Raw genomic sequence first — 27,898 nt, 5'->3', positions numbered from 1 at the left:
GCACCATATTTTGTAATAAATGTCTTCATATCCACTGTTAAATCCTCTGGATAGTTTACAATAATATTAGGTATTAGGTATGTTCGGGGTCTGACGGCACCTGGGATTTCTTCCATCTCCGCGTATATTCTCTGTATCGGACAAGCCAGAGATTTAAAAGTGTGAGGGATATGTACTGTGTAGTTTGTTGTGCCCATTGTTCATCTGGCCTGTTAGCCGCCGGGCCCCTAGTGAGACCCGGCGTTACCAATACCCGCCACAGGGAGGCCGGCCGGGTGTTACCAATATTTGTACTCTGGCTGGTCTTGCCACTTACTTTCCTGGGATTTCAGGGGCTAGGACCAAAAAAAAAATAAATAAATAAAATAAAAGAAATAATAATAATAATAAATAAATAAATCGAGGTTGATATTAGTGATACTTAGCAAGTTATTGTTGTTATTTTGTTGTTATTTTGGTTTTTAGGAGCATTAGCAACTAAGGCCATATTGCTCCGGGATATGCGGTGGTCATTCCCTGACCTTTCCGCATCCTCCGTATTTGGTGGTGACGGGCTCGAACCCCGGTCTAATCAAGAAGCGTACTTAGCAAGTTAGTATTAATAGTATGCGACGTGGGGCTGTGCGGTGAAAGTGAGTTTTAAAAACCAAATAGGTTCGGGCAAGAATTTTGATGTTCCCTTTTGATTTTGAAATGTAGGGCTTAAACGCTGTGCAAGACAAAAGTTTGGGGGGTGAAGACTGGGGGGAAGAAATTGGAAATAAGGGGCTGATGGAGTAGATAGCCCCTGCAGGTAGTGAGGCATGCCTGTGCCCCACCAGAGTGAGAAAATTGGGGAGGCAAAGAGAGGCAAGCCTCTCCTCCCCAGGAGTTTGGAAAGAAAGATCCGCTCAAGAGAGTGCAGATTTGGGTCGCCAATAGGCTGTTCCGGTGGGAGAGTGCCACCGTACGTCGTCTCCATCAGTTTGCAGGCCCTAAAAAGCTGACTGTTGAGTCTCATCTAGGTGAGACACTAATAGGGGGTTAAATCTGGGATGTCATCCTTCCAGACTGCATGTGGTCTGGGTCCTATTTTCTGGTCATTATCTTGGGGTCATAATCAAGTCTACTGGCTGTCATTATGGGGTTTTATCCCTTCCGTGATGTTTGATAGTCCTCACACTACCTTTTGTCATTATGTAGTGGGTCTATGCTGCAAGGTCTGGGGGCAGTGTCCCTTTGTTCTGATGTCACAACTGGGGTAATTCTCTTTTTTTAAGATTTTTGATATTGATATTTTCAGTTTCTTTCAAACGTTGAAAAAATCTTCATTTTCTTCCGCAGAGGGAGAGGGTCTACTTGAGGATTCTTCTTCAGGTGTTTTTTGAATGTCATTCTCTTGCTCAACATCAGTTGATGGTGCTTTTCTCATTTGGTCGGTGTCAAAGTTGTAGACTGACTTGTCGTTGATGTTAATTCTGTTTCTTGATGAACGAAATATGAAGTTAATTTTGGAATATTTTTTAACTTCTTTTGTTAGAGTATCATCAGCAGCATGTTTTATTTTAAGTTTAAAAGCACTGCTTTTATGCTTTTTCTTCATGGTTAATTCAAAAAATAATTATAAAATTTTTATACTGAACTAAATAAAAAATACTAACAAAAAACAAAATAACACAGAGTATTAGCACAAATCTAAAATTACACTTATAGACTTTCAGCACAGCTTACTTTGGTTATGTTGTCAGCTGTTATGTAGCAGAATACACCACTCCTAATCTCAATAACCCACCACTCACACTAATCCATTACTGTTTTAAATAAGGATGTGCATTACCACGTGAGTTATAATGTCACGAGTCATTTATGAGACAATTGGGAGAAAGTAAAGAACAAAAGTAAACTACAACCTTTAGATACTTTAGTTTTGGTTTTGGAATATAATGGAACACAATGATGCTCCTAAACGAAAAAAAATAACGCTTTCTTTTTTTCTGATCAGAAATAACCAGACAATACCAGTTATGTAGGCAAAAATGACAGCAACAGTTAACTAATGAATTCAGAACCAAAAATATTTATTTAAAATTGTTTTCTTCATTTTTTTTTAATTTTTTAATGTGAAAACATCTATGGCAGCACTAGAGAAAAATTTATTGGTAACGAAATTCTCTTACGGAAATGGAAATAATGCAATTTAATTGGTAACAAATTTTTTTCCAGAAATGATGCAATTGACATCACTTACTATTAGGTGGCTGTTAGATTTTAAATGACACAAATGACATCACTTCCTAAATGGCGTTAACAATGTTAACTCAGTATCTAACGTTAATTTGGTAGGGTAAGTAGTTGATTCAGTAGAGTAAGTTCATACTAAGATATGGAAATGACATCACTTCCTAAATGATGCTAACTCAGTCACTAATGTTGATTTGGTAGAATAAGCAGCGGCTAGTAATATTATGCAAGAATAAAAGCTTCGAAGCCACAGAAGAAGCCTCTCTTGTCAAAAAAAAGGAATGAGTTCAAAAACATGGAGAACGAAAAAAATGCAGACTTTAATAATAAAATCTGCTTCTCAAGATTTTGATCAACATCAACTTTCTAAGTAGCATAAGTAAGTTTTGATCAAACTGTTTAAAAATTTAAACGGTTTTGATTAAAGAACGCAATAATAAAACAATCACTTCAACAAACAATAACTCCTTGCAGTAGTTTTTGGTTATGACATCATACTAGTCTACATATGAATTTCGCTAACTATGGCTATGACATCATCTTCCGTTTGTAAAAATACCTATAAAAGTATTTCAAAGATGGCTAAAACTCCAGATGAGGGAAATCGAGAGAAGCATGCAAGAATAAAAGCTTCAAAGCCACCAAAGAAGCTTCCCATGTCGACAAAATTAAGAGTTCAAAAACATAGAGAAGGTAAAAAAGAAAAGGAGAGTTTAATAAAATCTGCTTCTCAAGGTTTTCATCACCACCAACCTTCTACATTGACTTCTCGTCAAGAAGCTGGACCGTCGACATCATGTAATTATATTCAAGAACTTCCTGAAGATTTCGATCCAGAAGTTTTGGGTTAAAATGAATTACCTGAGGATTTTCAATTGATTCCTGAACTGGCTAGACAGAGTACAGGTAGCCCTCGATTTACGCTGGGGTTAGGTTCCTGGGGGACAGGCACAAATGGAATCGGCGCAAATGGAACCTTTATATAATGGAGTCAATCAGAAATCACAGGATTAGGTTCCAGGCAATCTAGTTTAAACTGATTAATGACCACTTTAGAATTGTTGCGGGCTTCGGTGTAGGCAAAAAATGAAACCAAAGAATTGAAAACAAGCCAATTACAATATGCAACTTCTTCTCCTGAACAGTCTTAGCACATTTATTGGAAAACCAAAGTTTAGATAAAGGACGAGATTTTACCTACCACTTTGCATCAATTGTTTTATTTTATTAGCATTCTTCATAGTTGTAGTAACAGTCAATAGAGGCATATTCATAGCCCTACACATGTTAGGGCAGCTTTCATCAGATTCTATCCTCCAAATATTGCACTAGGATTCAATTAACTACTTTTACCAGACATGGCGTGTCTTTATTCTATTAAATTAAAAAATTTATAACACGGTTGGAAAAAACTGCACATGTGGAAACCTTGGAAAACCAAGGTTTAGATAAAGGACGAGATTTTAAAGTGGAGTGTGGAATAAAGGATTCCATTCCTGCAAGAATAATTTCACTGACACAATCTGAGCAAACATTGACATCAGAAGTTTTTAAACAGTAATCCGACCAAGGAAAAGAAGAAAAGAAATCTCGCAGGTCATCCCATTTTGCATTCTTGTAATGCCAAACAATACGAAGTTGGGAATAGCCATGAGATAAAGGATCCATTGTAGAAGAGACAATCACCAAGTTGTGATCTGAGGTACCTAAAGGATCACTCACTTCAACCATGTACTTAGAAGGGTTGTTTGTGAGAAAAAGATCAAGCATGTTGGCTGTATGGTTGGAATTGTCCGGTATTCTTGTAGGTAAATGGACAATCTGTGCAAGGTCATTAGAAATTGCAAAAGCCTCAGCACCTCGACCAGCTGGGTCGGTGTGACTAGAAAATGGAAGCCAGCTGGAGTTGTGAATATTAAAATCAACAAGGAAAATTACCTCACTGTTAGAAAAGTTGCAAAGAGAGAAAGTCAAAGAGCTCCAAGTGATTAGTAGAGTTGGGAGAATGGTAGAGACAACAGATGAATTTGACACAATGAGGTAGAGAGATTTTAAGCCAGAGATTCCAAATTACCAAGTCTCTGACAGGGAATATTGGAACGGACATATGCACAAGTACCATCTTTGAGGTGAAAGAAATCATACGACGAATAATTTGGGCAACTGAGATGAGCAGTAGTTGAATCAGCTGATAACTGAGATTCTGTCAGAAAAAGTACATGGGGTTTGGCAGACTGCAAGTGGAAATGGACATTGTTCAGATTAGAATTGAGACCAAGTATATTTGTGAAATGAACTAGGAAGTGTTTGGGAGGTTTAAATCTTTTCGCAGATAAGCTTACTCTATTAGTTTGACAATTCATGGTGTATTCAATAGTAAGGAAAGGTGTGGATGGGACACGTTGTACGAAGTAATGAAATTTTTGGATATGACGTACACATGGTAAGAATATACCCAGATCCTTGACATAACATGGCCTCGACAGTGCCCCCTGCATACACACTACTCGGACTTCCTCCTGTCACTATCTGGCAAAGTAGAGGTAGCAAGATTATACACTACCTGATCGGGAAGTCTCCTAAAGAGTTACCAATAGGTTCGGTCTGGTGTACTAACTAGCAGCCGGCCTGCGAAGAGTTTTAGAACTGTACCCTCAAAATGTAAGAAAGATTGGATCGCACCATGATGTTCATCTTTACCTCAAAAGTCATTAGTCATACTGCATGATGGAAGAGAAGGGATAAGGGCTGACTGGAACTTAGCTCTGGAGACTAAACATGGGTTCCACCACTTCAAGCCTCCAATAAGCAAAGTGGTGATATTGCAATGGTTGATGAGAGTCATCTACCATCTAGTATTGCCTGGTAACACAGAGGGGCAGCATTTCTTCATGTGGTGTGGATGTCACACCTCGAACCCTACTTACATTGGTTCACACCTGGGTGGTCACCCAGTGTGCTTGTGCGCGGAGGTTATATCCAGGATTACTAACAGTCCCACCATCGTGAAGGTGCAAGCAGAGGATTTAGCTGTCACAGAACGCCCAGACTTCGCTGAAATTGGACTTGAATGTCATGTCACCCGAATATCAGTTCCATCAGCATTTTAGACTCCCAGGTAGCAAGTACAATTTGTCTGGCATATCTGAGAGAATGTCTGTGACAACCTCAAGGACTAAATGGTATGAGAAAACATGGGTGATGATTCTACCGACATTTGGAAAGAGAATTGGTTTAATAAGTACAAGAAAAGACCTCGAACTAGAAAATGTTCCTTTAGCTGACTTTGTTGCCAATTATACTTACACCTCAGGATGTCAAAATTTTAAACATGGTCGGATTCTTTTCATTCTAAACCCCTTTAAACCCCTGGATCCAAAAATACTTTGATGTCGAAACTATGATATGGCCAACAACTTGAATGAATACAAAAGAGAGGTAGTTACTCTTCATTTGCCTTTTCGAAGTGAAGAGGAAATATTTTCTAAAATAAAATTTCTCGCATTGTATGATGAACACAAACAAGTTATTTTAGAATGTCGTAAAAATTATGAATCTGATTTAGATATTCACAAAACTATGGAGATCTGTCATGAAATATACCATACTGACATAGAAGCCGATACAACCTTCATCGGTGATATACAAAACTTTGCAATGTTGATTCGTGAAGACGCTGATCCATTTAAAGATTTCTACGAACACCCAGACAGTGAAATGAATAGCAATTTTCGACTAGAAACTTTAAATCAGCTTGGTGCAATAGCAAAGAAAAGAGAAAATTTAATGCCAAACAATCAGTTTTGGAATTTAACACAAAAAGCTAATTTAAAACAGGAAGGAATTTTATTGCATGTCATTTATACTTTACTTCGATCTAATCGTCAACCTATCCAAATATTCCTAACTGGCTCTGCTGGATCTGTTTGTGATTCGATTATTGATGGAAGTTTATAATCGTTTTACTAACACCAATAATTTCTGTAATGCTTATATAACTTGTGTTTTTACCAGAAAGCTGCTGTAGCTATTAAAATTACTACTGTGCACAGTGCACTGAAAATTTTGATATCAAAGAATTTACCTGTCTTGTGAAGTTGCTCAACAATATCGTACTCTTTTCAAATATGAATGTTTTAATTATCAATAAAGTTAGTATGATTGAGCTGAACTTTTTATGTCAGATATATTTTCGCCTGTGAAAAATTACAGGTCATGGAGATCATAATTTCAGTGGAACAGAATTTTTTTAATTGTTGATTTGCAACAGCTGCTCCTCGTACAAGCAACACCTATTTATCAACAGATTAAGCAACACATCACTAGTCCCAATCTTTGCCGTGGGTTACAACATTACGAACTCAATGAAGTGATGAGACAGTCAAATTCAGAATTCTCAAGAGTGTTGACTAAAATCAGAAACAGTGTTCAGTTAACCGACGACAAAAAGGAACTTATCAAGTCGAGATTTGTGAGCAATGAAAAAGCAGGAAATTTTTGTTTTGATTGTGTTCGTTTATATTTCAAAAATAAATATGTGAATGATTATAATAATTTTGTGTTAAATTTGTCTTCGGATACTGTTATGTCGATTGCTCAAGACGTATTTATTGGGTGTGGAGATGCAGAATGTGAGGCTCGTGTGTGAACCTCACACTCCATAAACTTCATAAAATGGCAGTATTAGACACCGGTGGATTACCTTATGAACTTCCTTTACTTATTGGCAAACAATACTTGATAACCACTAATACTGATGTGTCTGACAGTCTGGCTAACAGAGCTTTAGGAAAATTGGCATGACAAAGAGAATAATTGTATTAAACGTCTTTGGTTGAAATTTCGAGGATCACCTGCTGTGGGTCGAATTGCTAGAATGAAGGCTTGTCAGTTTGCTATGGCTAGAGAAATTGATTTAGAAGCGGTACCGATCGCAAGAAGTTTGAGTGTTTCATCGAATAACAACAGAATGATCTCGGCTAAATGAAATAATTTTCCACCAATACCGGCTTGTGCTACTACCATCCATAAATCTCAAAAAGGTATTTTCGATTCCGTAGTTTATGAATACGAGAAATATCACGAACAACTAGTTTATGTTGCATTATCTCGAGTTGCCGATATCAATGATCTTTACATTATTGATGCAAATGGAGGAAAGAAATTTTACCATAGACTGAGAAACGCTACATCCAATCTTGCAATTCAAGCTGAAATGACCAGGTTGTCGAGTAATACTCTATTTGCCATGTAACATACTTTAGACGAGTTCATCAGTAAACAACAAGATCTTTCCTTCAACTTCAACAATTACATTAGAATTAATGTAATTGTTGAAGTTTACATACTCACAGTGATAATCTCACTGATGCAGTCACACAACAATCCCATTTACTTCTATTTTCTGAAACATGGCTAAATAACAAAGAAGTAGGCAGACGTATCTTTGATTGTGTCAAGAAGATCGCGAGAATATCAAGAAGCTCGCGATGTAGCAGTTTATCATACGAGAGAAAATTGTACTCACGTTGTTACTTCTCATATGGAAGTGATTTATTGACAAACTGTTGGAAAATCCGTGAGTGTTAAACCTGTTGGAGACATTTGTCAGCTGAATGCCAGCATTATCATTACTAGAGGCATATGATGCAAGAAAGCAAGCTTATGCAGTATCAGCCAAAAAAACAAAAAAACCCCTCCATTCATTCCAAATGCCTGTCCAGCTCAGCATTAAATTTATTTAGGCTATTAGCTTCCACAACAAAAGATGGAAGCCTGTTCTACCAATCAACTACCCACTGACTAAAGGCAAATTACTGCACATCTATTCTACAACTATTTTTGCTCAATTTGAAACTGGGTCCCCTCAGATTCTTAGTCTGAGCAAGAGGAAGAATCCCATCAGCATTCAGCTTGCTCAACCCATTCAAGGCTTCATACACCTCAATCAGATCACCTCGCAGGTGCCTACTCTCCAGGGGCTGCAATTTGCAGATCTTAAGCCTTTCTTGGTAAGAGCATCCCTTTGTTCCCCTCACCAATCTTGTTGCCCTTCTTTGTACTCATATTGGCAACTCTACATCCTTCCTAAAATGAGGCCTCCAGACCTGTACACAGTACTCTAGGTATGGTCTGACCATTGCCTTGTATAACAGGATAATCACTTCCCTGTCCCTGCTAGCAAAATTCCTATATATCATTGACAAGACTCCATGACCTGCCCTTGCAGCCCATCTGTATGGCTCAGTGAACTTCATATTTGACTGAACAATTAACCGCAGGTCTTTTCCACTTCCCTGAGTGTAGAACCACACAGTTGGTACATTTCTCTTCGGTTATCACTACCCATATGCAGTACTTTGCATTTGTCAATGTTAAACATCAGTTACCACTTCTCAGCCCATTTTCCCAACTTGTCTAGATCCAGTCAGAGTAGCATACTGTCTTTACTGTTGTTAATAACCCTGCCAACTTTTTTATCATCTGCAAACATGGACATTGATAAATATACAAAACAAGAATGGGTCCAACACCGAACCCTGGGGAACTCCACTAATAACATTTTTCCACGAATTGCAGTGTCTATTTATTACTACTCTCTGTCGTCTCCCACTCAACCATCCCTTTATCCATTGTAGTAACTTACCCTTAATGCCATTCCTCTCCAATTCGTACAGCAGTCTTCCATGTGCAAAAATATCAAAAGCTTTCCTGAAATCCAAGAATATGATATCAAAATTATTTTTGGCATTCGGTTGTTGTTGTTGTTGTTTGGGTTTAAAGTGCAATGGCTACTTAGGCCATATTGCACTTATGGAAGTGGTGCATACTGTCTGTGTTTGTTGATTTGGAAGAAGTTAAATATGGTTATACAATCCTATTCGTTTTAGGAAGGAGAAGAATTCTGCAAGATTTGAATTTTCGCCTATGATATGGCTAAGTGACAAAGGTTCCTTTAAATTTGACAGAGAATTGAAAGACATTAGTCGAGCATTATTATATAGAGTACAGTCCAGAAGTATGTGTTTGACTGTGAGTGGTGTATGACAATGATTACACTGGGGAGGATCATTTCCTGACAAAAGAAACAGATGGGTTAAATGAGTATGGCCGATTCTGGCTCTGGCTAAAATTACTTCTTCTTGTCTGTTTTCAGTAGAGCTGGAAGCCCATAATTTTGGTAAGGGTTTTATTTGGTGTAGTTTATTATGGGATTGTGTTTGCCACTGAAGAGTCCATTGATCTTTACATATTCTTTGTATTTTCATTTTATAATCTGTGACGGGTACTAGCGAATTTGTTGGGGCTGGGCTGGATGGATTTTTGGCAGCGTCATCTGCAATTTCATTCCCTGGTATTCCGGTATGGCCTGGGATCCAGCAGAAGATAACCTTTTGATCATGCTCTCTAAGACGTATCAACTGTGTTTTGATGAGCTTTAATAACGGGTGAGTAGGCGGGGAATTGTTTTGTAATGCTAATACGGAACCTTGCGAGTCTGTGTATATTATGCTCTTTTGAATTGACTTATGGAAGATATTTTCTAATGCAAGCTTGATGGCATATAGTTCAGTTGTGTAGCTGCTACACTCTGTCGGAAGAGATTGAGAAATGATGGTATCAGGGAGTACCACTGCTGCACCTGATCCACTATCAGACTTCGATCCATCTGTATATATTTTTGCGAAGTCAGGATAATTTTGAGTATGTTCAATGTGTAGCTGTCGGATGGTAAGGTCTGATAGAGAGTGTTTACCCCACTGATGGAAATACTTGTCACAACATGGCATGATGACGGACCATGGAGGGTCAGGATCTACAGGATCTCGCAAGATTTTATCGAAGGGTATATCCCAATCTTCTGTTAGATGTTTTAGCCTAATACCAGCAGGCCGAACTGTCTGTGGTTTGTTTCTATACAGGGTCATATACAGCGGATCATGAAGTATTGACCAATTAGGATGGGTAACCTGGCTTTGGATCTTGATTGCATAGTTTAACAGCAACATCTTTCTCCTGATATTTAGAGGAGATTCATGGGCTTCAATATATAAACTTTGCACTGGAGATGTTCTGAACGCACCTAATGCTGTTCTAAGAGCTGAATGTTGAATTGGATTGAGGCGAGATAAAACACTCTCCCTAGCAGAATCAAAAACAGGCGCCCCGTAGTCCAGGCGTGATCTAATTATCGTTCTGTATAGGTGAAGAAGGGTGTAACGATCTGCTCCCCATATTGTCGCTGATAAAACTCTGAGTATGTTCAGTTTCTTTTGACAGTTTGTCCGGAGATACTCAACGTGTTTTTGGAAGTTTAACTTGCTGTCGAAAAATAATCCTAGTAGGCGAACACAATTAGCTATTGGAAGAGGATGGTTATTCAAGTGGAGCTCGGGCTCAGGATGCATATTGCGTCTGTTACAGAAGTGTACGGCAGCAGATTTCTGGGTGGAGAGTCTATAACCATTTTGTTTCATCCATGTCACGATGCGATTAATTGATATTTGAAGCTGGCGTTCAATATAATGCATGTTTTGAGAATGACAGGATATTGAGAGATCATCTGCGAAAAGGTACGAATCTACAGTTTTCGGAATGAGTTCAATTATATGGTTCATTCTCATTGCAAATAAAGTCGCACTGAGAACCGACCCTTGCGGAATTCCTTCTTCTTGGGTAAAGATCTTAGAGAGGGTTCCCCGGTAACGAACTTGAAAGGATCTCTGGTGTAGAAAATTTTTGATAAAGTATGGTAAATTACCTCTCAGGCCAAGAGAATGTAGATCTTTCAAGAGGCCGAATCGCCATGTAGTGTCAAAGGCTTTCTCAACGTCAAGACAGACCATTACGAGATGTTCCTTCTTGACGAAGGCATTTCTAATGTTTGTCTCGGTTTTGATCATGAGATCCAGTGAAGATCGATTTTTCCGGAATCCAAATTGGTTGTTGTGAATCAAATTTTGGGACTCCAGGAACCAAGTGAGACGGCGATGTAACATTTTCTCGAGGGTTTTGCTTAGACAGCTGGTAAGGGATATTGGTCTGTAATTTTGCGGAACAGAATGATCTTTACCGGGCTTTGCAATTGCTAGTACATAAGAATGACTCCAGGAACTTGGGAAGGTATGTTCGGAAAAAATTCGATTGAAAAATATAAGCAGTAGTGAGAGTGATCTCTGATCCAAATTTCGCAGCATTACATAGTATATCCCATCTGGGCCAGCAGCATTGTTTCTTGAGTTGTTAAGGGATTGTTGCAGCTCAAGCATGGTAAATGGTTTATTATAAGGTAATGCGGAATTGTCAGTGAAATTTAGTCTGGATTTCTCTGCAATTGTTTTAAGTTTTTGAAATGTTTGATCACAGGCGATAGAAGAGGACAACTGAGAAAATGTGGTTCCGAGTGCATTTGATATTTCTGTAGGGGTAGTAAGCTCCTGTCCATTCCAGGTCAGTAGTGGGGTGGATAAAGGAGGGAATTTACTGTTTAAACATTTTATTTTTCTCCAGATTAATCTGATATCAGTATTTTTATTTACTGATGAGGCGAATTTTATCCAATTTTCTTTTTTCGCTTTACGTCTGATGAAACGGGCTTTTGCTCTGAGACGTTTATAACTAATAAGATTGGAGGTGGTTGGGTGTTTGAGGAAAAGGTTCCACGCTTTGTTTTTCTCTTTTTTCGCATGATTGCAGTCTTCATTCCACCAGTAATTTGTTTTTCGTCTATTTCTTACTTGATATTGAGGAATGGTGGCGGATGCAGCTGACAGAATTTGATTTGTGATGTGCTCAGTAACACTGTCGATGGAACAGGACTGAATAATGTAGTTGTCAAATGATATGTGTGCTCTGTATTTTGTCCAGTCAGCTCTTGAAAATTTCCATTTCATTGGATTTTCTGTTGGGAAGGAACAGGATGTTTGAATTTTGCAGATTATGGGATAGTGGTCACTGCTATAAGGATCGCTTAGAGTTACCCACTCTATACTTGGGAAGAGGATTGGGGAACAAATGGTAAGGTCTATTGTAGAAGTTGAACCTGTAGGGAGATGGATATATGTGGGAGTGCCCGTATTTAGTAAAGTTAAATTTTGCCTGTCTATCAAAATTTCAATAAGCTTCCCTCGTTTGTCTGATATAGGGGAACCCCATATTGGATGGTGGGCATTAAAGTCTCCTAGGATACAAAAGGGAGATGGTAACTGCAAGACAAGATCTTCGATTTCTTGAATGGTATATTGATGATTTGGTGGAAGATAGATTGAAACCAGTGTCAGTGTAATACCATTTACAACGCGAGCGGCAACAGCTTCTAAGGAGGTTTGTAAATGGATGCGTCTGGAGGGGATGCTTGAATCCACGAGTATTGCTACTCCTCCGTGAGCACTGTTAGTGACAGCTCTGTCTTGTCTGAACATAGTATAATTTTTTATTTTGATTGAGATCTGAGGTGTCAAATTCGTTTCCTGCAAGCACATTGCAAGAGGTTTGTGGTGGTGAATTAATTCATGGATATCATCGATATTACTGCGAAGGCCTCTACAGTTCCATTGGATGATCTGTTCCATTATTTAGATTTGTAAGAGGGAGATGAATCCGTCTGCTTTTTATAAGTGGGTTGTTTGTGGCGATCCAGCTTAGGTTTTTCTTTTCTGGGGAAGTTGGGGCGTGCTGAATTATTGTAATCTTCCATTTCACCATCTGCATGTAATTCAAGAAGGTCTTGGGTAATCGTATCATCAGTATCCATCCTTGTTGAGGGTGGTTGGTTAACCTCGACAGGATCTGATTTTTGTAGTTTTTCTGTTACTTGGGTTGTGACCTGGGTTGGAACCGTAAGGGGTGTATTCATACATTGATCTACTGTGTTTGGCTTTGATGTAGGCTGGGTCGATAGAACTGATCGAGCCCAGTCTGCAATCGATTTATCTGGAGAGAGTGACACTTCCGTCTGACATGCTACTGATTGGTGAGAGTGGATAACCGAGGTATAAGAGCTATTTGGCATGATCAGTTTGATTTGTTTCCTAGCTTCTTGATAGGAGACTTTATTTTCAGTCTTATATTTTTGTATTTTCTTGCCTATCTTCCAGAGATCACATTCTTTAGAGTATGCTGGATGGCTTCCCCTGCAGTTAGGACACTGAGGAGTTTGTGCTTTGCATTCCGACTGGGTATGAGTTGTGCAGCCACAGTTTGGGCATGTTGGAACGCCACGGCATGCTGTCTGGGAGTGTCCAAATTTCTGGCATTTGTAGCATCTTAAGGGATTTGGGATAAAGGGTCGAACACGGCAATTTAAGTAATCTGCTTTGACTGATGCTGGTAGATTCGGTGAATTGAAGGTTAGAATTATGTTACGTGTTGGGACTAAGGTACCATCTTTTCGTATCATGATTCTTTTTGCTTGAGTTACATTTTGTGTCTTTAGTTCCTGTACTATTTCTTCTTCGGACACGTTCAGTAGATCCCACTCAGTAATCACTCCCTTGGACGAATTCAGGGTGTTATGTAGAGTGACTTGTATTGGAATTCCGCTTAAAGTGATGAGTTTCAATAGTTGATCGAATGTCTTGGGAGAGAAGTCTCTATTAGCAAGTCCCCGGATTGGAGACGTTTCACCATTTTTGGTGATGCTGCTGCATGTTCCAGACATCGTTGGATTATGAAAGGGGAGAGCTTGCTAACAGGCTGTGCCGACAGAGAATGGATAATCAGGAAGGCTGGTGATTCCTGTCTGCCTGCATCTTTTTTCTTTCTCTTCGAGGTAGAGAAGTCATGGTCGGGTTCATGATTGTCATATTGAGCACTCTTGGGCTCTATACGTGGAAATTCATTGGTTTCCATTACTGCTCCTTTTAGCCCCGAGGGTTGATTTATCCCCCAGGTTACCGGCCCCGCCACGTGGAGGCAGGAGCGGTGCCACCAGTGACCAAGCGATAAAGGTTAGTGGTTAGTGTGTTAGAAAAGTAGTTATATATACAAAAGAAAGGTGTCTTTCCTTTCTTGTAGGAGGCTTCCTTCTTTATTTAACAAGAGCCAGAAAATAAATAACTTTGAAAGTAAAGCCTTTGAAAATCTCTTTAACAACTTCTCTTTGGAAAAACGCTTTCAAATTCGCTTTGTAAATCGCTAGATCACTCGCTTGGCACTCGGGGCCTTGGCATTCGGTTCCTTTGTGACCACATCATAGTATCCAATCAAATTGGTCACACAAGACCTCCCTTTAACAAACCCATGCTGTACTTAACTATTACTGCAATGTTTCTTTAACCAGTGATTTGATTATTTTCTCAAGAACACAAGTTAAACTAACAGATCTGTAGTTACCTGTGTCACCTTTTGAACCCCATTTGTGAATTGGAGATACATTTGCATGCCTCCAGTCCATGGGGACCTCCTCTGATTCAAGGAAGCTCTCATAATTATGGCTAAGAGCTTCCTGTACACATTGTTCCTTTACGGCCTTTAATATATCTTGAGAGATCATATCCACCCCAGGTGCCTTCCTTATGTTTAACTTCAGCAATTTCTCCGGCACTTTGCTCTCAGTTATTACAAAATCACTTAGCTCCCTGTCAGCTTTTCACAAATGTCTGGCACTCCCCTCATTGAATGACTCCTCATGTGTGAATGTAGATGCAAAATACTCATTCAGTTTATCAGCTACCTGAGCATGACATCAACCCCATCTATGTTAAGTGGTCCAATCTGATTCATCCCTTTCCTTCTAGAGTTTACATAAGTAAAGAACTCTTTGCTGTTTTTCCTTGTCCTTTGCCAATGATTTCTCGTAATCTGCCTTCGTCTGCATAACCTCTTTTATGACTTGATTACAGACTAGTTTATACCTGCCATAGCCTTCTGTATCACCTGATACTTTATATGCATCCCAAACATTCTTCTTCTCTGCCACGAGCCTTATTAGTTCATCTGACATCCATTTAGGCCTAAACCTTGAACAGTATTTCTTAGTTGGAATGAAAAGCCTAGTAGCCTCCAAAATTAAGACCCTGAAGGCTTCCCATTTAGAATTCAACGTTGGTAACATCATCAGTTGATACCACTGTACAGAATTTAAAAACTGCCTGAGACCACTGTAGTCACCTTTACGAAAACAAAAGCCCTTCCATTTAGCCTTGATGGTAGTTACATCTTTAAGTAATTCACACATCAATACATTGTCATCACTGTCACCCAATGGTTCCTTTATCTGCAAATTCTTAAGGCACGAATAATCACTGCTGATAATCAGATCAAGAGTATTACTCCCTCTGGTTGCCTCTCGAACGTGTTGCTGTAGAAAACAGTCATCCAGTAAATCCACAAAAGTCTTGCTAGTGTGCGAGTGACCAACACACACAAGTTCCGTTTAATATCTGGAAAGTTAAAATCCCCCATTATAAGACATTCTGATTTTCTCGCCCACTCTATTTCTCTGCACAATTGCTCATTATACTCATCAGATTCATTAGGCCTATAACACACACCTACTCTCGTTTTTCCTTTCCCAGTGCTTATTTCACATCAAGCAGCCTCGACACTACATTGTCCAACAACATCAATTGGATGCACTTCCTTAGATTTTATGTGTTTCTTAACTAACAGCATAACCACTGCTCCCTTCCTGGCCTGTCTATCCTTCCTGTACACATTGTACTCCCCAAATTCCAATTCTGGTACTTCTTATATCTGTGTGACGTCACGTCTCTGATATCCCAACAATATCTGCCTTTGATGTCTTGACTAGCACTTCAAGCTCATTATATTTATTAACTATACTCCTAGCATTAGTGTACATGCACCTGTTCCTACTCTTCGTTTCCCTAATACAGCCCATGTATTTACTTGTTCCATGATGACTACCAGCAGCTCTTGAAATCCCCAGCACCTTGCTCTCTAGGCTGCTGCTCATTCTAATAGAAGCAGTGCATCAATCACTTTTGCCTCTACCTGCAGCCACTGTTAACCTTTTAATCTGTGTATCCCTCCCAAGCTAGCAGTTTTCGGACCCACCTAACACTGCCTCGATAGCATCAGCAAATATTCTTGCACCCTTTCTATTTAAGTGTGCCCATCTCTGTAGAAGCAGTCCCTCCTGTCAACAAGCACAGACTAGGCTGAAAAAAATTCTACCCTTTGAGGCTTGCACAATCGACAAGGCTCTCATCATATACTCCCTCCTATCGTGTCTGGGCAAAATTGCACATGCTTTCACATTCAATCCTAACTCTTGACTTTTTTTCAACATTGACCTGTACTTGTTGAGTAAATCTGCAGATCTCTTACTCTTAATGTCATTAGTTCCAACGTGTACAACAACCTCACCTTTTGTGCCCTTAAAAGATGATAACTGCTCTACAATGTCATCAACATTTGCCCCTGACAGACATACTCTGGTCCTGTTCCACCTATCCTTCTTGCATAGTATCTTCCCCATCTCCCCTGACAATAGAGTCACCAACAATAACTAGTTCCTTTGGGACCAGCACATTCTGCCTTGGAGATTGCCTCTGTTTCGCCTGATGCACAGGAATGAGCTCTGTCGTTGAGCTGGGCAGCTGAGAGCTGGATGAGCCTCTCATAAATTCTTCGAGGGTATTTACCCTACACCTGAAGCTCTCATAGACACCCATCAGAACACTGAGTTGGTGCCTAATTTCTTGACACTCTACATACATAGCACACACACACAAAGGCATCCTCCTTGGCTAGATCATGTCCTCTTTTAGAAAGGTCGGCAAACATTTCACATTTCGCACATTTTTTGAGACTATGATGTGTAGGAGATTCGCCCCCTTCGTTTTTACTCCCGCGTCACAGCACTCTCGCTAGTCTGTGATCTTTGTTTTGCAGCTCTAGTCTGGGTAATGATTTCCATTTAAATACAATTTAATTAACAATGAATTTTAATAAGATTAATATTATTTTTGATTAATTGATAATACTATAATAAGCTAACAGATTTCTAATACAGTGCTTTTTATTACACTATCTAGTTTTACTTTATATCTTACTCTATCAGTTTGAGATATATATATATACGTTAAGCTATTTCTTATCGACTACAATATGGCGGCTAGTTCAACAATATTGACGCCAACACCGGGAGTCGTAACTTCCAAAAACCGTGGTTAAATTCAAAATAAGAAGCTAATAAATGCTACTAAACCTATTTAATATCGCTGTAAAATACAACATACTATGTTAATTAATGAAAGGCCTCTGTAGCCGAGTGGTCAGGAGCAGTAGTGCAGTAGCACACGCTCTTTGAGTAGACTGGGGTTCAAGCCCCTTTCTGCTAAATATGGTCGATCTGCCAACCCGGAGTGGACCGGCATGGTAGATTATGGTCCATGTCCCTCAGCATGAATTGTTGAGGAAGCTTCCATCCTGCAGTGGGTTGATAATGGCTGCAGTTTACCTTTTTTTTTTTTTATGGTAAAAATTTAACAATACTTATCCCTTTACAGCAGCCACTGACTGTCCTCTTCCACGACTCGAGCACCCTCAAAAACTTGAAACGAGACCCCCCCCCCCATCTCCAGGAACTATTTTTATCCTTCATATCTGGTTTCATCACCCTAAATTATAAGCAGCAACAGACTCAAAGTGTACAATATTAAAATTATTGTATTTCAGAGTAAAGTTGCGACTGAAAGCTTAAAGAACAAACAGTATCGTTTGACCATCTTCCTGATGGTCAAATAATATTGTCAGTAATCATTTACATTTCACCTAACCAAAAGATCAACCACATCACTGAATTCATCCATTTCATTTCAATTCCTTACACAACTGAAGGAGCTGAACTGCAACAACAATTTTCTCACAAAAAATGCGACCGAATACCAATGATACTTAGTGGAGATTTGAACATTAATTTCGCAGATACTCAATCCAAACCTTTGACTGATTTCTTAGAAAATAAATTTGGACTAATATTAAATACTTCCAGATCTGTATCATCTACTAATCATGGAACTAAAATTGATGCTGTGTCAAAGACATTTACACTCTTTATAATCTCAAATGTATGTATCATGTTTTTAGTTTTCACAAACCAATTGCAAGTAAATTACCTACTGAACATGTATTGCAACCTCAAATTCATGAAACTATCAAAAATAAATAAATGCTTTAAAATTTTAAATGTGGTCGGATTCTTTTTATACTAAACCCCTTTAACCTCATCCAAGCCAAGGATGTTTCCACATAAAATAAAATCTCTTTAGTGCATACAGGTACACATGCTCTTTTTTTAATAATGGTGTATAATAAACACTAATGCATTTGCTTATGTAACACTTTTTTATCCAAGAAAGAAGCATGTCATTTTCGATGCTTGATTCAATGAAGTAAACTAGTAAACTAAGTTTGTTGGTATTAGTAAACTAGTACCAACACTCCATTAAAAGGTTACATGGCCACTCCCCGATTAATGTAAGGGTTCCATTCCGTGGAACTCTACATAAGTTGGAATTTCCCTCATGCTTGTACAGCACTCGCAATTGTGCTCATTGAATTGATTGAATCAAAAAAGAAATATTCAATGAACATGTAAACAGAATTATTTATTGTATTTATTCAATTTTTTATCTCATGCACAGGAAAAATTACAAAAGCATGCAATTTAAAAAAAAATTTCAAAATTATAAAATTACAAAAAAAGAGAGGAGACAAGCATAATGTCAGTAGGTTTTAACTCTCGAGCATCGTTGCCAGAATCGACATCTTCAGCTGATAAGTACGCCGATGTGGAGGTTGAGGACTGTGGAAATTTAGAAGGGGTCAGCAGCTCAACCTTACAAAAGAACACATTAATGGATGACTGGATGGTGGCCTTTTTCTTTTCATTGTTGATTTCTTTGTAGCAAGCAAGCAAGCATATCATTCACCCCTCTTTTAACTTTTAAGAATTGTTCGCTGTCAGGATCCATCTTCTCAAACTGTTTGTTATTGTTTGTTATTTTGGTTTTTAGGAGCATTAGCAACTAAGGCCATATTGCTCCAAGATATGCGGTGGTCATTCCCTGACTTTTCCGCATCCTCCGTATTTGGTGGTGACGGGCTCGAACCCCAGTCTAATCAAGAAGCGTGTGCTACGCACTGCTGTTCCTTCCCACCTGGCTACGGAGGTGCCTATCTTCTCAAACCTTGCCATTGCTGATGCAATTTCATGAAATACCATTGCCATCTCTCTTTGGTGATGAAATGTCTCGGCTCCTCATTTGGTTCATCTTGAGCTTCGTCAGCATTTCCTTCTTTCACTATTGCTGCCTGCAAGTCAATAAGTTCTTTGTTAGATAATCACCCCAGGGGCTCACAGCTGGTGAGTATGGGCTTGGCACACCCTGCGGCCAGAGCTGGATATCATCATTCTTCTCTTTTTTGGTGATTGCTTTCTACTTCTGTCTCTCTCTCTCTCTCTCTCTCTCTCTCTCTCTCTCTCTCTCTCTCTCTCTCTCAGGGTAACTCGGGAATTTTTTTTGGCTGGTGCAGCTTAAGCCTCAGGCTTCCTTACACCATATGAATAATAATAATAATAATTCCTTCTCTTCTTCCTCTATTAACTCCTCCATGTTTTGGCAACAACTAGTAATTGAAATAGCTCTGCAACCTTTTCATATGATTTATCTTTTTCAGACCCTTTGAAGCCTTTTTCGTGCCGTGGGCATATTTTCTTCCGTGTGCCATTTAAACAACTTTTAGTAATTTCCACCCAGGCCTTATTAATGTTTAAGATGGCATAGTAAATATTGTAAGATTTCCAAAAGTCTCTTAATGTAAAATTTTTCTCACCGTCTACTGCAGACAATGCCTGAGCAAATGTTTGGTGGTAGAAATATGACTCTCACGTTCGAATTGAAATCATCTAGATGTGTAGGATGTCCACTGCACATCTAATAGAAGCAAAATCTTGAAAGGAACGTCGTTGTCTTTACAATATTTTTAAACCTTGGGAATGAAGCTGCATTTAAACCAATAAAAGAGAGATATTGTTATCCGTGCTCTCTGGTTTGACTGGAAATGCACGGTTAGGGTGGCTTTATTCATGCCCTTAAATGCACGAAGATTTCCAGAATGGTACACAAGCAGTGGTATTAATCTGTAATCTCCCGCTGCATTTGTCCCAAGCAAGAGTGTGGCCCTATCTTTTGAAACCTTGAAACCTAGCATTGTCTTTTCCTCTTTGGCAATGTATGTTCTATCCGGCATTTTTTTCCAATACAGAGGAGTCTCATCAACGTTAAAAATTTGCTGCATTGAATAGCCACCTTCATCAATAATTTTTTCCAACACATCACAAAATTTCTCTGCAGCTGCAGAACAGGCATGGTGACTTCACTGCATACTTTAATGTTTTGGAAACCAGAGCAATGCTTGAACCTATTACACCACCCATTGCTTGCCACGAACTTGGCTTGCGGTTTGCTGTACTCATCCTTAATATCTTCATAAATACTTGTTACTTTTGCTTGAATGGTCATTAGACTCAAAGGCACTCTCTTCTGAATCTGATTTTCCATCCCTATTATTAATGGCTATTCCATCTTCGATATAGCACTTGAACACTGTTTTGTGATCACTGTTCCTCTTAAATGCATTGATCTTTTAACATGTCTTTTATATGTGCTCTGTTCCTTAAAAATAGTATTCACTGTTGAAGCAGTGAGACCTAATTCCCTTGCAATAGAGGACAAACTTTGTCCTGCTTCGTACTTCTTAATCATTTTCATCTTCATTTCTAAATCAATTTTGTTTTGTTTCCTGGCACTGCCAGCACTTGCATTTTCCATTGGTCCCTTTGCTTTCTCAATTGTAATATATAAATAGGAACGAAGAAAAGTTTCTGAAAATTTGTTTTATATATGACTGTAGATTTCAGTTAAGGGGAACATTTTTCACCATAATACTGTAATGTAAAAACCCATAGAATTCCAGTTATCGGGATTATCGCAAATGCAATAAGATCGAGTTTACTACCCATTTATAATAGATTGCACTAACAGAAAATTGCAAATTGTTTTTATTGTTTTTTGGTCATGACCTTCAGAAACGTGCTTTAGAAAAATATCAGAAAGGCGTTCAAAATTGATTCTTATAAGGGGAACATATGATAACGATGAAAGTGTGGTGCAATTTCCATTATAATATGACCTTTTAGAGAGATAAACAGCTTAGTAATATAGTGAAATTTTCAAATTCCAAGGGCTTGGAACGAATTACAAAAAAAAACAATATGTTATTGGTTTTACGTTACGATATTTTCACAATACCTCCATTTATCTCTACAGATGCAAAATAAGTTTCCATATTATTTTTAGTTTGCACCAGCCGGCAAAAACTTACATAAAGTAGAAGTTGCGTAAGTCGAGTATTACATAAATTGGGAAGGTCCTGTAAACTTTTCTTCAAAACAATTTAAACATACTAAAGTGGAACCCTTGAGATTTGGTGTAGGCTGTGCAGTACAACTGAAGTTTTACAAAGATAAAAAGATAAACTCATTTGTTTATCTCAAAGATAAACTAATGTGTTTTAGTTGTGCACAGTCCTTAATTCTGAAATAAAATGCAAGGCTAATCTAAATAAATGCCAAATACAAGCTATCATAAGAATAAAAAAAATAAAACTGTAATATTGTAAACTGTAATGAAACTGCAAAAAATTTAGATATTTAATAAGATATAATAAATAATGAAATATTTTTTTTAACAGCAATTGAAAATAGTATATTAACACTAAGTAATAGTTAGTATTTGTCATATAGTGCATGGAAGCCACAGGCTTTTCTGCAATGCCCAAAAAAACAAAACAAAACTAAGTAGATAAAAAAAATGCAAATTATATGCTTCCCTCCTCACAGAAGTAACTATCCAGTTGACCTTTGAATTTATTCAAAATGTCAGCTTCATCTATCTGTGAGAGAAACTTGTTCCAACAATCAACCACTTGCTGGCTAAAAGAAAGTAACCTCTTACAGGTTAAAATGTCAGTTTGTTTTGCCGAAAACCACCTAAAAATTAACATAACTAGTATCTTTGTGCCAAAACTGACCCAATAACACAGAAACATACCTAAATCATTCAGCCTGCATACCAAAAATATATGGACAATTATATAATTGTCCATAAATTTTGTTAAATTCCTATTTTTAATAGTAATTTAACAAAATTTAAAATTAGAAATAGTAAATCAAAAATGACAATAATTAATCCCATCTAAACATGAAATTCAAAACTTTCACCCAATTATATAAAGAAATGTCTAGATGAAAATTCTCCTATGCACGAGAGATGAATTTATATTTAATTCATGCTGTTAGATATCTATTAATCCAGTGATTATCCTTAATTTTTCATAAATATAAACTTCTCTAACCCTTTGTAGATTTATGGTGCTGACATGCAACTTTTTAATGGTTGCTGTGCTGTCCCCTGAAACTGAGGATGGATCATGATCGTGTGACCTGGAATGTGAACGCTTCTTAGCACACATCAAAGAATCTCCTTCCTCTTCAGCAATTGTTGTGCCCTTTCACAAAAACAAAGAAATTCACTCTAAGGACATATACAACAACAGACTAGTAAAATATTCAGGCTATTAACAATGTATAAATTGCGTAAGTTACTGAATATTTGTGATATAATTGAAATATTATGAATAAAGTTCTGGCTTTATTCAGCAGCTTTTAAAATAAATACAAAGTGCTTGTACTCTTAAAAAAAATATATAGGATATGAAGAAAATTATGCATAAGCATAATAACATGGAATGATGACAGATGGAAGACTGCTGTAAATAGAAATACAATCAAAATCTCTTCACAGCAACCCTCCTTTTAATGTCCCAGCATATTATAATGACCATTTAGTAGTTTGTGGCTGATTTCCCACAAACACAATGCTATTTTACATTCATTATAATGACCTGAAAGGCAAACAAATTTTCCGTAATGAAGTAAAAAATTTCCACCACTCCATTTTTTTAAAAAATATTATTGCTAGGAGGCTTGGCCCCCTGCTTGCTTTGAACACCAACCCCTGTGCATGCCTTTCTATGTAATATGTAGAGGCAGGACAGTGTGTCTTTTCTTAAAAGACACACCTGTCGAAATGCACTGATTGATATCTAATCTAATATATAAAATAAAATAGCTACAGCATAGCTGACACTATGCTGTAGCTTTTCCTAGCTGGCTTGGTGTGGGATGCTGACACTGGCCATTAGGATAACCCCAGGCCAGCGTGGGAAAGAGCTGAAAAAAGCACGCTCCACCATAGCATCTCTTTCCCTATGTTCTTTAATTCCTATCACCTGGGGTAGTTGAGTCTCCTTCCCCCACCCTGCGTGGTCCCTATCCCCTTTTGCGTGGTGGCTCACCCCACCACCCACTTTGAACTCCCACCATCAGGACCAGGATGGGTGTCCTGTACCAGAGGTCCTTTTACTGTCTCCTCTTTCAAATCAGGCAAGTGCCTCAACTATTGTCCCCCTCTGTTCTCTGCTCCTTTTATCCCACCCTCTTCCTATCTCCCCATTATTTCCTTTCCAATAATTTTTTTTTTCTTTTTTTTTTTTTTCCCCTTTTTTTTTGGCTCTCCTTGGATGCCTAGGCTACACCAGGATTCACCCTGCCAGAGCTTTCTTCTCTCCTAATGTGTCCTGGCCCACCTCCCTGGGGCAGTGATGTAAACTAGGGATGGTAGTGGCTCTCCACAGAACCACAGGCTAGGTGGCCACAGGAACAACACAACCCACATTAATACTTCACAAAACACATACTAACCCTGGCCTTATGTAGAGTATTGTATTCTACACAGAGTAAAAATGCAGAGTTGGGGGAGACCCCCAGGTGCTGCCAGACAAAAAACACTGTCACTATGATCGATATCTAATCAGGAAATGACCTATGTAATTATTTACCTGTGCATTTGTAGTGCACGACATTCTCAAGGTGAAATAAATATCACAATATAATTATTTAGGTGCATTTACATAGGTCACTTAGGAAAAGGCCATTTGTTTAGGGTTTCATAATGCATAAGGAATAATGTTGCATCCCAAAGAGCAGGGCTAAAATATTTTATTGAAATATTTATAAACTACACAAATATTTAAAATACAGTAAACCCCTGCTATTCACGGTATCTGTATTCGCGGTTTCGCAAAAAAAATGTGAATTTTAAAGCGCCGTGAATATTTTCCCAGCGCTTTAAAAAACATGGGCGTGGCTACAATTATCTTTCCCGGTCAAAACAGCGCTCAGTGGGTGGGGGGAGAAGGGTGACAAAATCGTGAGCGTGGATGTTTCTCGCTAATCCTTGTTCAGTATGTGTTATGCACTTGTCATGGAAGGTTTCGTAGTTTGCTTTTAATTTATATGCTTATAAATTGAATAAATTTATCAATTTATAAATTGATATGCTTACAAAAATGATAAATCTACCATTTTGCAGTGTAAAACAGACTTTTTCGAGTGTGTTAACGGAAGAAAGTGACTTAGGCCTGACGTAGCCCAATGCGAGAGTGCATAGCACGCGTTCCTTGAGTGGACCCGGGTTCAAGCCCGTGACTTCTAAATACGATAAATATTTGTATTGACGATTTATTGTAAACTCTACTGACTTGGTTGTCGTGCCGGAGTATAAACAGAAAATATATTTATTTTATTTATTTATTGTGGACAAGTTCTTTCTAACCCCTACAAAAATATGGGCCGACCGGGCTAGCCGGGTGGGTAAAGTGCCTGCCTTGCAACCCAAAGGTCGTGTGTTCGATTCCCGCCTTGGGCTTGGATCAAAGTACTGCAAAAACCTTGGGAGGTGCATTATGGCCACAGAAGCCTATGCGCCAACAACTGCCAAAAAAAAAAAAAAAAAAATATGGCTACGAATAACAAGAGAAATGTGAAAATATCAAAGAAGGTGATGACATTAGCGAATAAAATTGAGTTATTAGATAAAATTTCTAATGGTGAAAGTGTCTCCTCAGTGGCAAAACATTATAAAATGAATGAGTCAACGGTACGATCAATCAAAAAATCGGAAGAAAAAATCTGCCGTAGAGTCCGTGAAAACGCACTAATTGCTTCAAAAATTTGCTGTGTAACTCGTGATGTTAAATTAGAAAAAATGGAAAACACTTTAAATCTGTGGATAGAAGACCGAACTCAAAATAAAATTCCATTAAGTTCACTCATCATCCGTGAAAAGGCAAAACTCCTTTATCAACACTTTAGCGAAACTGGTGCTAACACTGGCGGGATAAATTTTATTGCTAGCAAAGGCGCTGGTTTGAAAGATTTGTTTGAAATTTCTAATAAATATTACATTTAATATTAAATTGTTTCTTATTTTCATTTTGATGCCATATGCTTGCATTTCACTATGTACTGTCTATGTACATAGTCATATTATGAAGGTACATATAATACATACATAGACAAAATTTTAGACTAGTTTTTCTTATATATTTCATACTTTTGAACGGAACTCCTTTATTACTATGGGAGCCATAACTCAGTATTCGCATTTTCGGTATTCACAACATTTCTCAGGAACGTAACCCCCGCGAATAGCGGGGGTTTACTGTATTTACAAAATACTAAATTATTGTATTTACAAATATACAATATTCATTAATATACAAAAAACGTTACAAAGGAACATCAAATGTTAGACAAATAGAAGCATGTGCACGAGGTTGGTGAACGTTATGGAGGCAGTTGGCAATAATTAATTGCATTTGTAGTGATGTAATTGCCTTGCCCTCTTCTCCCATTGGCTCAAATAAATATCACTAGTAGGAAAACATTTTTAATGTATAGAGAGATTATTATAAAGAACTTTTTTTCCTCTATGGGGTTTTTTCCACCACATAACAGGTACTGGTACCAAGTGCTTGGGTTGGTTATTTATCTGGTTACTAATATTATTGTTATTATTACTGTTGGTTGAAGAGCTCTCTTATTATCCTACAGGTGTTCAGGACTGCGGCTTTCTGGAGTTCCATACAAGTGTTCTCTGGGAGGCCTATTGCTCCAAGGTTCTTATAAAGGTTCTTTGCACCATGCCAACAATTGACATCATAATCAGGATGGTCATTACTTGTTCATTATGCCATATATCTTTGATTTCCAGTCTTAGGTCTGAGTACTTCCTGATCTTTTCCTCATATATTTTCTGTAAATTGCTAGTGTTGGGCAAGATTACATCGATCAGGTAGACAGCCATTTCCTTCTTGTCGACAACAGGAAGATGTGTTCTGTTGTGCAGAATCATCATGTATAGTCTGTGAGTAGAGTACAGCCTGAGGCTCGTACTTTTAATACAGTAAACTTTCTTTGATTAGATGGCATTTTTGCATTAGCTTCTAATGTGTTATCCTGGCCATCTGGTTATGTCTGTGAGTGTACTCCGTCAGGGTGATCAACCCACATCCTGCGGTGATGTGATGGATTGTTTCTGGGGACAGGTGGCATCGACAACATGTGTCATCTGCTACTCCAGGGACCTTAGCAACATATTTCTGTAGTTCCTGGTGTTGATTATCTGATCTTGGATGGCAAGCATGAATTATTCAGTCTCAGGGAAGAGCTTTCCTTTCATGAGCCAAGCATTGGAAGCCATCTTATCTATGCAGCCTTGATGGAGGTCATTGTGGTGTCTGCCACGGAGTGTCTTCTTTGCCCATCTTTCTGTCTCGGTTTCTTTCATCCTTTCATTCTAGTTTAGGTTGAGTGTTGTGTGCTGTTTGTCCATCTTTCTATGTAGATTCGTGCTGTTTTCCTGGAAGTAATCCAACAGGTTCTTAATCGCCTTCTTTTCTTGTTCAATGAGGTCAGTCAATCCCTTCCCACCTTCTTTACGGACTATGGTCAGTCTCTCAATGGACAACTTCGGATGTTGTTAGCAGCTATTGGTCATCATTATCCTGGTCGGTCGATTCATAATCTCCTCCAGCTTGGTGTTGGTGCAACCTATGATTCCAAAGGAGTACGTTAGTACTAGGACTGTGTAAGTGTTTATGGCTGTGACCATGATCCCGTCATTCAGCTTTGATTTCAACAGGCATCTCAGTCTCTGATAGCACTTCTCAGACAGGCAGACCTTGATCTCCTAGTGTTCTAACTGGTGGGCCTGAATCATCCATAGATATCTGTGTCTCTCCCTCCATCATAGCTTCAATCTCTTCACCAGTCTTCAGTTGATAGTTTTGTCCGACTGGATGTCCGTGATGTCATCCATGGGTCTTGCATTTGTCTGGGCTAAGTTGTATCCTGATGTCAGCTGAACTCTTCAGTGTTCCAAAATAGCTGTTGGAGTTTGATGTCATAGACATACATCAGGTGAGAGAGAGTATACAGGTATTATTATTATTGTTGCTCATATTATTTCTTCCAGTTTGGGGGCTTCCACTCCATGACGGGTACTGCTACCAAGTACGCAGGGTGGTTATTATGTCTTGTGTTACTGTTGCTTGAGGAACTCTGACTATCCTACAGGTGTTGTCAGGATTGTGATTTTCTGGAGTTCCTTGTAGGTGTTCTCTGGGAGACCTATTGCTGCTAGGGTGTTATGTAGGGTCTTTGGCACCAGACCAGTGGTTGACATGATGATCGGGATGGTTTTACTTGTTGCATATGCCACATCTCTTTGAACTCGTGTCT

General features: G+C 38.4%; 1 protein-coding gene across 1 annotated transcript in view; it reads right to left on the bottom strand.

Annotated features, from left to right (window-relative positions):
• The window catches only part of mTor (serine/threonine-protein kinase Tor), a 704,297-nt gene that overhangs the window by 306,004 nt on the left and 370,395 nt on the right, over positions 1 to 27,898 (bottom strand). Inside the window, exon 27 of the mRNA XM_090387576.1 lies at positions 22,609 to 22,761. Within this exon, the coding sequence (XP_090243702.1) occupies positions 22,609 to 22,761 (153 nt within the window). The remainder of the gene's footprint in view (positions 1 to 22,608; positions 22,762 to 27,898) is intronic.

Source organism: Mastigoproctus giganteus, chromosome 13, assembly GCF_048544385.1.
Source record: "Mastigoproctus giganteus isolate SK-2022 chromosome 13, ASM4854438v1, whole genome shotgun sequence".
Taxonomy (NCBI): Eukaryota; Metazoa; Arthropoda; class Arachnida; order Uropygi; family Thelyphonidae; genus Mastigoproctus; species Mastigoproctus giganteus.
Note: the sequence above shows the minus strand (reverse complement) of the source record. Positions and strands in the feature narration are given on the sequence as shown.